The sequence below is a fragment of the Bombina bombina genome, chromosome 7, assembly GCF_027579735.1.
Source record: "Bombina bombina isolate aBomBom1 chromosome 7, aBomBom1.pri, whole genome shotgun sequence".
NCBI lineage: Eukaryota > Metazoa > Chordata > Amphibia > Anura > Bombinatoridae > Bombina > Bombina bombina.
The window spans coordinates 31170463-31183062 of record NC_069505.1 but is presented as its reverse complement, the minus strand read 5'-3'; the positions used below and the strand labels follow the sequence as shown (position 1 = coordinate 31183062).

The following is a 12600-nucleotide window of genomic DNA, read 5'->3' as shown; positions in this document are numbered from 1 at the left end:
TATAGGGAGCAGTTATATGGTGCAATAGGAGAGTTATAGGGAGCAATTATACGGTGCAATAGGAGGAGTTATAGGGAGTGGTTTTATAGTACAATAGGAGGAGTTATAGGGAGCGGTTTTATAGTACGATAGGAGGAGTTATAGGGAGCAGGTATGTGCTGCAATATGAGGAGATATAAGAGGTGGTTATAAGAGGAACGCAGTTGTGTTTATATTTGACCAGCACCTCAAAATCTTTTATTTAATTTACCAGGTATCCCAGTAAACATTAAGATTATATAAGAAAAGCACATTATTATAATTTGTTTTTTAACAAATATTTTATTCTTCTGCATTTCTCCAAGTTACATGGAAAATAACTTTCATACAACACTGAAGAAAAGTTAGACATTGGCTCATGATGCTCTGACACAAAAGCATAATTAACATCTGTTTTCTTGTTATCTAATTCAATTTGATATAAAAAAAAAATCAAAACATTAAAATGAACTAATTTAAATTACATTAAATATATTATCTCAGCCACATGTGGTTTTAAAGGGTAACACTTAGGTTTGTTTCATATCAATATCATTTATCAATAGCAGTTTCAACAGATATGTTTTAGACTAATAACTTATAATAGATTCATTTATATCAAGTTCATTAAATATATTGAAATTTTTGTCAAGTCATCTGATTGGCTACCAAAAGTTTTTGTAATGACAACTTAGAAGTTAGCTATCATATATGTATTTATCTATTTTATATTTTATTAAAGTCTATGGGCTAGATTACAAGAGGCGCGGTATTATTTTTTCCCCAATAGAAGTCAATAGAGGAAAAAAAGTAGAAAAAAAAAATACCCACTCTCTCGTGCAAACACCATGACATATTCTTATTAGCGTAAACCCGACATGTAATTATGAATATTTTAAATTCCAATGTACTTTAACAAATGAATTTGCAAAATGCACATACCTGATCGCATACTGTAATATGCCCAAACATGATCGCATACTGTAGTATGCGCAAACATGATCGCATACTATAATATATGCATACACGATATGAAAATATTAAAAATATATATACATATATATTAATGTTTTTATATGTGTATATATGTCTGTAAATACATATATACACATATAAATACATTAATACATATTTATACATATATAGACATATATATATATACATATACTTCTTTAGACATGTATATGTTTGTATCTCAATCTCACTATATCGTTTGTGCAAAAATTTTTGCGCCTCAATTGTAATCTAACTCTATAGATTTTATGTAAATGTAATTATCGATTACAGTTTCTCTCAACATTTTTGTTCATGTTCTCCTTTGCTCTAAACACATGCAATTTATATTTACAAGCAGCAATGGTCAGTTTTTCAAGTGATCTATTATCTTAAAAATGTAGTTCAAATGAAATATTAAAAATAAACAAAATGAAAGTCGCACAAAAATAAAAATAATATATATCTGTATATATAATTTTTAACAGATGTCTTTTTTTAAGAAATTCATCCATCTGTGTATTTGTTATGTAGATAGCTAGATAGAAATATACTATATATATATTCACTCCCACTATCTTTAAACAACTGCCAGGGTGCTATGTAGATAATACAAGATTCATGAAAATAAGCACTCGCTGGTCCAACGACGTCTGTGACAACAGGAAAATCTTTTATTGATGTGACGTTTCGGGACAGAGGAAGGGACTGGTTTTGTCCCAAAACGTCACATCAATAAAAGATTTTCCTGTTGTCACAGACGTCGTTGGACCAGCGAGTGCTTATTTTCATGAATCTTATATATATATATATATATATATATATATATATATAGTATATATAATAATCACATTTTAATCTAATTTAAACCCTTTTTTATATACACAATTAGTTTAAACCTAAATATTGAAATTCATTTATTATTTTTCTTAATAATTTATAATTTATTTTCTTTACAATAAATTGTTTTTCGAAAAGCATAAATGTATATGAAAGTGCAGTTTTCTTTGTTAGCCAAGTTTTGGTCATAAAATGTGCAACAATAAAAGCGTCATTGGTGTGGCAGGGAAGAACATATTGTGGATAAAAATTGAAAAATGTAGGACACTCAACTAAATACTGTATATACAGGGAGAGGAAGTTATAGGAACATAAATATTTTGGATATAAAACAATAATTACATTAAATTATAAAAATGTATTAAATGCATTTTTTTGTGTTTATGTGTGTGTGTTTATATATATATATATAGTCCAAGGGCTATGTACTGTAGGTCCAAAACATAGCTGTTTGCTGTCTCTCTTGTCACTTCAATAAAGGATTATTTCCTGAAAGAAACAGTGATGGGACTCTTTTCTACATTTGACTATATATATATATATTCAAATATTTAAATGTATATTCAATAAAAAAATAAATCTGAACCTAAGAATGCACATAGTTGATATATAATTGTAGAGATTTTTACATTCCTGCTCACACCATCTGCAAATTTGATAAATACTGAAGATTCTAGCCTTGAATTTGGCAAAAAAAGTAATGTTGTTGAATAAAAAAAAATAGAACATTTTATTTTAATCCTCATAAAGAGCGAGTCTATCCTGGGATCAATGGGTAAGGACTGTAGTAATCAGCTCCTGTTCTAGGAAACAGAAGAAATGCGAAATGCGTAAGTCCATCAATAGCATTACAATAATGATAAGCTCCTTGATGGAATGGTGATGTGATTTTTTCTGTGATGTACTATGCCCCTAACGACCCTACAGGTGAGTATTGGGACATCTAAAATGCTTTAACCAGCTGGGGGGCATCTTGTGATGTCCTTGTTAGAGAAATAGTGTAGATGTTGGTGAGAAAATTCTCCCAGCCGCGCCGGAAAGCTCGGTCGATGCTCTGCAAGAGAGAAACATACTTTGTTAGGTGAATATTTGTTAGGACCATTAAATACAGTAGAGTTGTATAACCAAGGGCATAATAAAAATACAATGCTATAGCATTTACATTGAATATTAAATTAGCAGTAGATTGTTTCTAACAATTTTCAAAATTTACTTACATTATGCTGGTCCCTTTATCATGTGATAGCCATCAGCCAATCACAGACTCATATACTTATACACAGTGATCTCTTGCACATGCTCAGTAGGAGCTGGTGCCTCAGTGTACAAATAACTGTATCTTGTGACAGCCAACAGCCAATCAGACTCATAGATAAATTTATAAATATAAATATATATATATATATATATATATATATACTGTATATATATCACTGTGATCTCATGCACATGCTCAGTAGGAGCTGCTGCCTCAGTGTGCATATAACTATATCATGTGACAGCCATCAGCCAATCACAATCACAGACTAATATACGTATACACTGTGATCTCTTGCACATGCTCAGTAGGAGCTGCTGCCTCAGTAAGTGTGCATATAACTGTATCATGTGACAGCCATCAGCCAATTACAGACTAATATACGTATACAGTGATCTCTTGCACATGCTCAGTAGGAGCTGCTGCCTCAGTGTGCATAAAACTATATAAATATTTTACACCTGCGTGTGTCACACAATATTCCCCAGGAAATAAATGAAGGATCTGACAATTGAAGGTGACATTAGCTTTTTCCTCCCGGCTTAAGAGTTAATTGGCCTCTTATGTGTCATCTGTAATTTCTTCTGGGCAGGGAGCACCCACAGAAAGAATGTTTTAAGTGATTTCCCTGATGTAACCTGTGTTTAAATACAGGGCTGGTAATGTCAGGAACCAAAACCTCCCACACTGAAGTCTCTGGGGGAGCGGTGACAGCGGCTGCCTGACAAATACACTTATTTTGTGTATATGAGACTGGGAATGTGCGGCTGAGCTGACTTGCAGACAAATTATATTATAGTAAAAAGCTATAACCACTATTATTTTAGTTTTAAAGATAACAGGACATGCATGTTTGTGCACAGCAGGATATTATACTCAGCATTTTATTTCCCTGTAAAATATCTAATAAAGGACAAAAAAACATTATAATCTACAGTTTGAGTTATTTGTCTGATTTTTGCTAAAATATTATAGGTGCTACTGTCCCTCCAGAGAGGCTGTAGACTACACTCCATCATACTTATGTACAGTGATGTTGACCTGACATTGTCCATGGCAGCTGGAACCTATTAGGTAAGGGGGCTACAGTAATGACTGTGTGCACGTTGCCCCCATAGATGTAGAGTTGACTGATAGTTTATACTAAAACAGATGAATGATGCATGTATTTATGTAAATGAGACAGTATAGCATATAAATGGTTAACAGATGGCACAAAGCTGGTTCCAGTGATCAATAAACCATAAAGACAACATGATCTGATAACAGGACCCAAAGGTCACAGCATGAGCTAATCATGTCATGTGCACTGCAAGTTCAGATATCAGCCACACAAAGGGACAAAGTGACCTCATGGTACATGCAAAGGTGACTTACCTGGTGGGGGGCACAGTGAGATAAGTAACAATGTCACCTGCTCTACAGTACCAATATTATCTGCTCTGCAGTAACAATATCATCTGCTCTACAGTAACAGTATCATCTGCTCTACAGTAACAGTATCATCTGCTCTACAGTAACAGTATCATCTGCACTACAGTAACAGTATCATCTTCTCTATAGTAACAGTATCATCTGCTCTGCAGTAACAATATCATCTGCTCTGCAGTAACAGTATCATCTTCTCTATAGTAACAGTATCATCTGCTCTGCAGTAACAATATCATCTGCTCTACAGTAACAATATCATCTGCTCTACAGTAACAATATAATCTGCTCTACATTAACAGTATCATCTGCTCTACAGTAACAGTATAATCTGCTCTGCAGTAACATTATCATCTGCTCTATAGTAACAATATTATCTGCTCTGCAGTAACAGTATCATCTGCTCTACAGTAACATTATCATCTGCTCTACAGTAACAATATAATCTGCTCTACATTAACAGTATCATCTGCTCTACAGTAACAATATCATCTGCTCTGCAGTAACATTATCATCTGCTCTATAGTAACAATATTATCTGCTCTGCAGTAACAGTATCATCTGCTCTACAGTAACAGTATCATCTGCTCTACAGTAACAGTATCATCTGCTCTACAGTAACAATATAATCTGCTCTACAGTAACAGTATCATCTGCTCTGCAGTAACAATATCATCTGCTCTATAGTAACAGTATCATCTGCTCTACAGTAACACTATCATTTGCTCTGCAGTAACATTATCATCTGCTCTATAGTAACAATATTATCTGCTCTGCAGTAACAGTATCATCTGCTCTACAGTAACTATATCATCTGCTCTACAGTAACAGTATCATCTGCTCTGCAGTAACAGTATCATCGGCTCTGCAGTAACAATATAATCTGCTCTACAGTAACAATATCATCTGCTCTATAGTAACAGTATCATCTGCTCTACAGTAACAATATCATCTGCTCTACAGTAACAGTATCATCTGCTCTATAGTAACAATATTATCTGCTCTGCAGTAACAGTATCACCTCCTCTATAATAACAATATAATCTGCTCTACAGTAACAATATCATCTGCTCTACAGTAACAGTATCATCTGCTCTATAGTAACAGTATCATCTGCTCTATTGTAACAATATCATCTGATCTACAGTAACAGTATCATCTGCTCTACAGTAACAATATAATCTGCTCTATAGTAACAGTATCATCTGCTCTATAGTAACAATATTATCTGCTCTGCAGTAACAGTATCACCTCCTCTATAATAACAATATAATCTGCTCTACAGTAACAATATCATCTGCTCTACAGTAACAGTATCATCTGCTCTATAGTAACAGTATCATCTGCTCTATTGTAACAATATCATCTGATCTACAGTAACAGTATCATCTGCTCTACAGTAACAATATTATCTGCTCTGCAGTAACAGTAGCATCTGCTCTACAGTAACGATATAATCTGCTCTGCAGTAACAGTATCATCTGCTCTATAGTAACAATATCATCTGATCTACAGTAACAGTATCATCTGCTCTGCAGTAACAATATCATCTGCTCTATAGTAACAGTATCATCTGCTCTACAGTAACACTATCATTTGCTCTGCAGTAACATTATCATCTGCTCTATAGTAACAATATTATCTGCTCTGCAGTAACAGTATCATCTGCTCTACAGTAACAATATCATCTGCTCTACAGTAACAGTATCATCTGCTCTGCAGTAACAGTATCATCGGCTCTGCAGTAACAATATCATCTGCTCTACAGTAACAATATCATCTGCTCTATAGTAACAGTATCATCTGCTCTACAGTAACACTATCATTTGCTCTGCAGTAACATTATCATCTGCTCTATAGTAACAATATTATCTGCTCTGCAGTAACAGTATCATCTGCTCTACAGTAACAATATCATCTGCTCTACAGTAACAGTATCATCTGCTCTATAGTAACAATATTATCTGCTCTGCAGTAACAGTATCACCTCCTCTATAATAACAATATAATCTGCTCTACAGTAACAATATCATCTGCTCTACAGTAACAGTATCATCTGCTCTATAGTAACAGTATCATCTGCTCTATTGTAACAATATCATCTGATCTACAGTAACAGTATCATCTGCTCTACAGTAACAATATCATCTGCTCTATAGTAACAGTATCATCTGCTCTATAGTAACAGTATCATCTGCTCTATAGTAACAATATTATCTGCTCTGCAGTAACAGTATCACCTCCTCTATAACAATATAATCTGCTCTACAGTAACAGTATCATCTGCTTTGCAGTAACAATATAACCTCCTCTATACTAACAGTATCATCTGCTCTGTAGTAACAGTATGATCCAGTGCACACTCACAGCACAATTTATACTTCAGCTTTAAGTCTGCTACATAATTACGTTCACTGGGTTAGTAAAACAGACACCTCTTGTGCCATATGGTAAAAGAAAAGATTTGCCAGTAGCTGGATGCCCAGTAGTAAGAGGTAAATGCAATTAACAAGTACAACTGTACATAGTTGCATCTCACCTTTTTGTAGTGCTTCATTTTTTTACATTTTTGTTTATCCTCCTCATTTTCAGCCTCTTTTTCCTTCTGAGACACATCTGACTCCTTTTGCTTCTCACATGGGTTCGTGTTTGCAGGGTCATTCCATGAGCCACTGATATCCTCTTTTTCATATATCTCTTCTGTGGGGGCTGCAGAAAGTCCTTCATCAGCTAAACGGGTCTTTGGGACTCTTAGACTTCTAGAAATCCATTTCTTTCTACAGTGTTGGAGTTTTGGTGCCTCGTCAATTAAGGGTACATCCCAGGAAAAGTTTGTGCTGTCCCTGTTACCAGAGATTTCATTCATAACTTGGGGGTCTTCTGGACATTCTGCTTCCTCAAGACGATCATAAAATCCAGAAGTGTCCACAAATGCTGGTTTTGGAGAACGTGGTATCCGCAGGGAATAGGCTCTTCTAAATTTGTTAGTGGTCATCCTGTCAGTGTTGAATGGTTTGATTTTTGGATTAATGTCCAACTCCTCTACTTTACTTGTGTTTAGAAAATATCTTAAAATCTTCACTTGGTAATCTCCGGTGTATGTCATCAATATATCAGTTAATAGAACAGTTAATAAATGTCCTTCAGAAGACTGTCCTTCAGCAGACTGTCCTCACCTTTCAGCTTCTTGCATTATACTCTCTGTGGAATTCAGATTCTCCTTTACAAAATATGCTGGTATTCTCCACCCATCTGCAGAGTCACTGACCCGCCCCTATATTTACTATCCAGAGTCCAACCCTATTCATTACCTGCTCCAAAATACACATCTAAATAAATTAATAGAAATGAATAGATTTTTAAGGCTTCAAAGGCTGGATAGCAGTTAAATAAGTTAGTCAATAGCCAAGTAACCTAATTGCTCATTGAGCCACTTCTTAATTCCTATATAAAATTAATATTTATGTTCTCAGATGGACTGATTGAAGCTGCCAGTCCTGTTAAAGAAAATACAACAAAATATCTTCAAGTCTCAGTTGAGATTCTTGTTCAGTGAAGGTTTGGGATACTTTTTCATACAATGTAGACAACTGTTGTTAATTCAGCTACTGTAGGGAGCTGATTCTATGGTTATAGGAAGTAACAGTTTCCTATGTAAATTGACACAGTCTTGAGATAGTAATGCACAAAGCACTCACTGTGTGAGTCACCTCTTTACAAGCTGCAGCTTGCAACCTTCCACATATTTGTGTTCTGTGGACTTTTCTTATCAAGTCAACAAGAGATTGATGTGGCCAAAGGTTGCTAGTGCCTGGGACAAAATGTCTATGGGGGGAGCAGGTAACCACAGCAAGTATTGCAATTTTATGTATCTTAAATTACAACAAAGCCCTCTGTCCTATTGCACTGAGTCTCCCAACTAATACTTATAAATCATGTGCTGAAACATTCAGCTCCACTGCTGGAAAATACTGATCCAGACATTTATTGTCTCACAAGATGCTCTGTCCTGCAGAGCTTACAGTCTATATCAGAGATGCAGATGAAAATAATAAATATCAGGTGAGCAGTGAAATAATAAACGTATTCCTGTTAAACAGGGCTTTTACTTCCTATACATTTGTTATCCAAAGAGAAAGGTAATTAATAATGTGCAATACATATACAGAAGTAACACCAATCATTGAGTAGAAGATGATACAAAAGGTAGGTGTGTTGTGCATAGTGTGTCCTGTGTAATCTCTGCAAATACTCAGCATGCTTCAGATGGGAACAGTGGCAGTTCCAGTGGGTACTATGAACCCCCAAATCCAGAAGTGCCAGGTGCTGTGAATTGGTAGCAGAGTGCCCTTTTAACCTGCCCAGTGCTCTACACAAAGCATGAACATAGTTACCAACATCTGAAAAGAAAAACAATACCAGGGATGTTTTGCAGCAGAGCAGTCAAGTAAGCAGAGGACTGGAGTATTGGCCACGCCCACTTGTTTGATAGCTCCACCCACTCAGCTCCCCTCCAGTGCACCCAATGTCAAGTGCTCACAATATACACAAAATATTAAGGGGCAGATTGCAAGTGGAGCGGTATTTTGCGCTTCTGCTAGAGCACTAACTCCGCTTGAATTAAATTGTTTGTGCTAGTTGGTTTGCACTCGTATTACAAGTTGAAAGTAAACTGTTTTCGCTCTAGCGGTAACACAACTTGTGCAAAAATTTAAATTTAGAATTTGAAGTTAGAATATCACGTGCGCATTCACATATTTCCTCCATAGAAGTCAATGGAGGAAAAAAGTGTGGGAAAAAAAACTAACACCCCAGTCTTGCGCAAACACGATCGCATATTCTCATATTCCAATGTTCTTTACATTACTGAATATGTTCTTTTTATTCATTATTAAATATTTCTACATATCTTTGATTTTTTTGCACAAATAAATATAGGTATATATATTAGAATTAATAATTAGAAGGCCACTAATTGCAGCTGTGTACCACATTTCTATTATTCCCAGCAGTGAAGGGGTTAATTAAGTAGCTTAAAAGGTTAATTTTAGCTTTAGGGGCCGATTTATCAAGTGTCTGTTGAACATCATCCACTGTAGCAAATCATGTCCGCCAGACATCGAATGCCTACAGCATTTATCACTGCACAAGCAGTTCTGGTGAACAGATTGTGCAATGCTGCCCCCTGCAGATTTGCGGCCGCTAGCAGGGGGTGTCAGTCAACCCGATCATTTGAGATTGGGTGGATTGATGTTCGCCGCCTCAGAGGAGGCATACGGCTGTTTCTGGCGAGCCTGAAGGCTCACGCAGAAACAGGGGTATGCGGTCCCATTCGGGCCGTGATAAATCGACCCCTTAGTGTAGAGATTATCCTGCCATCCTGCCATCTGACACTTTCCAACCCCTGATCCCTATCAAACAGTTCTCTGCCCTCCCCCCACACTGATCACCCCCATATTAGGTACTGGCAAAAGTCTGCCAGTATGAAAAATTAAAGCTTTTATTATATATATATATATATATATATATATATATATATATATATATATATATATATATATATATATATATATATATATATATATATATATATTAGATTTTCTGCAGTGTAGGATCCCCCTTACCCCCCACCTTTCTGAACCCCACAAACAGTTCTCTAAACCTACCCTGCCCTAACTACTGCCCACACCTTAGGTACTGGCAGCTGTCTGCTAGTACCTGAAAACTATCTTTTTTTAATAATATTTTTTTATTTAGTGTCCCCCCAACCTCCCCCCCCCACCCGCTATCTTTAGTTTAGGGTCCCCCACACACCCTTTTCTGTAGTGTAGCTGCCCCATCCCTCCCTGTCTCTTTTTTTTTTTCGTAGCATAGGGCCCCTCCCACTCCCTCCCTCTCCCTACCACCTGCGCTGCTGGGCCACCCACCCAACTCCCGCCTCACGCTCACTCCTCCCGCTGGCTACAGCAGAAGATCGTTACAGACGGTGACACACACAGAATACCAATCGCACTCCAGCTCCATATGCGGGCGATGCCTGTAGCTTTAGGAGCTCCAGATCTCAGTGCTGGAACATTCTGAAGCAACAACGCATACGTACATGGTGCTGTACGATAGCCAAAGTACTGCACAATGTATGTATTTTTGGGTGAAGGGGTTAACATTAATATGTTTTTACATGTTTTCATCTACTTAAAGTGAATGTAAAGTTTCATGAATCAGTGCCCTGTTTTTAAAAAAACAAGGGCACTTTCATTCATGAAAGTTTACATTGCAGCGTATTTTTACAAATGCATTTTTCTTCTTCCAAGCCGGACCAGCGAGATCTCCCGCCCGCTTCTTATGCTGTACTTAGCACAGCAATGATGAAACAGGTGTCCTCCAATCACGGTGGGGCCTCAGGAAATGGAGGGGGAGCCATGATTGGAGGAAGCCGGATTCGTCATTGCTGACGTAAGTACAGAGGAGCTGCGGGGGATCACTGGTCCGGCTTGGAAGAAGTGAAAGGTAAGTATTTTAACAAAACCACTGCAATGTAAACTTTCATGAATGATTAATTAATAGTACTTTTAAAAGCAGGGCACTGATTCATGAAAAATTACATTCACTTTAACTGCAAAGGGCTCTAATGCACTTATACAATATAAATATATATATATATATATATATATATATATATATTTTTATATATATATATATATATATATATATATATATATATATATATATATATATATATACTGTATATGTGTGTGTGTATACATATGTGTGTACATATATGTTTATGTGTTTATATGTATATATTTGTCTGTAAATACTTATATACACATATAAATACATAAATACATATGTACATATACACACATACACACACTCACATATACTGTATATCCAACTCTATACATTTATTTATATGTATCTCTATGTTAAAACACCCGAGATCTCTTGGGGTCGATCCGATAAAAATCGTCGCCCGCAAAAGCCGGCGACGCCAAGAATTGCGCGGATTTGGTATCCTATATACGGCGTAAGCTAGAAGTTACGCGCGTAGATTTCTGGCGTCGCCCGTAGTTTTTTGGCCCATAGACTGACATATAAAACACGCGCAATTTGCTATCCTATATACGGCGTAAGGACTTACGCGCGCAGATTTTTCTAAATCTACGCCATTCTCAGCTCGCCACAAATTGAAGGCGCAGGTACCCTTGCACTGACTTAGAAACCAACGTAACTCTCAGAAGGCCTAACAAATGCATGCCTAACAATATACATAGCAGCAGCTTGTTCACAAATAGTTAACCTCTTAAAAGCATTTATTATTCCTGCCCCTGCAAGTGTGTCAAACCAATCACAAACAGCACAACCCCTCACCTGCAACCTTAAAACACCTGCAAATGCACACCCTCATTAGCCACCATGTTTCCCTTGCAGTATATAGCATTTAGAGTGAGACAGCGTCGTGGGGCACAAGGGGTGCTGGAACCCCTACAAGCCCCTGTTTTGGATGGTATCCCTGCTGCTGAGGTCCCTGGTCATGGTGCTGTAGCTGTCCCTGCTCCAGCTGCTGCTGCTGCCCTCCCTGATCCTCCTGCTGTTGTCCCTGTTCCTGGTGCTCCCCATGCTGCTGTTGCTGCAGCTGCCCATAGGCCAGCAGGGCCTATAAGACGAAGGCATCAGCAGAGGGGAAGAGCACCAAGGGTACACAGGGTTAGGGTCACCCTGTTTGGGATGACAGAAGTGGAGGTCAGGGAAAAATATCGCTTGACATCTGCAAGCCTCATTAACCTATATGAGGTGTTGAAGGATGAAATTGACCCTCAAGCGTATAGGAACCGAGCTCTGACTGGTATGCAGAAGCTGTTGTGTGTTGTACACTTCCTGGCAACTGGCTCATACCAGTCAACAGAGGGGCTTGTGTCTGGCCTAGCGCAGTCTACCTTCTCCAGGATTCTAGGGGAGGTTCTGACTGCTCTAGATAACCAGACACAACGATACATTCATTTCCCCCATACCCCCCAGGAATGGAACCGTCTTAAACAAGGCTTCTATCGACTGGGGGGTAT

General features: G+C 37.2%; 1 protein-coding gene across 1 annotated transcript; it reads right to left on the bottom strand.

Moving 5' to 3' along the window:
- Positions 1 to 301: 301 nt before the first annotated feature.
- LOC128665798 (uncharacterized) lies at positions 302 to 7756 on the bottom strand. The gene is made up of 2 exons (XM_053720004.1): positions 7077 to 7756; positions 302 to 2905 (listed from the first exon to the last, which is right to left on the bottom strand). Exons 1-2 carry the CDS (start codon positions 7641 to 7643, stop codon positions 2795 to 2797), a joined length of 678 nt encoding a protein of 225 aa, XP_053575979.1. The 5' UTR covers positions 7644 to 7756; the 3' UTR covers positions 302 to 2794.
- Positions 7757 to 12600: the final 4844 nt, after the last annotated feature.

Coding starts and splice junctions, on each gene's coding strand:
- LOC128665798 (XM_053720004.1), bottom strand. CDS start 7,643: ATGACATACACCGGAGATTACCAAGTGAAGATTTTAAGATATTTTCTA. Junction 2,906..7,076: donor AAATGAAGCACTACAAAAAG/GTGAGATGCAAC, acceptor TCTCTCTTGCAG/AGCATCGACCGAGCTTTCCG.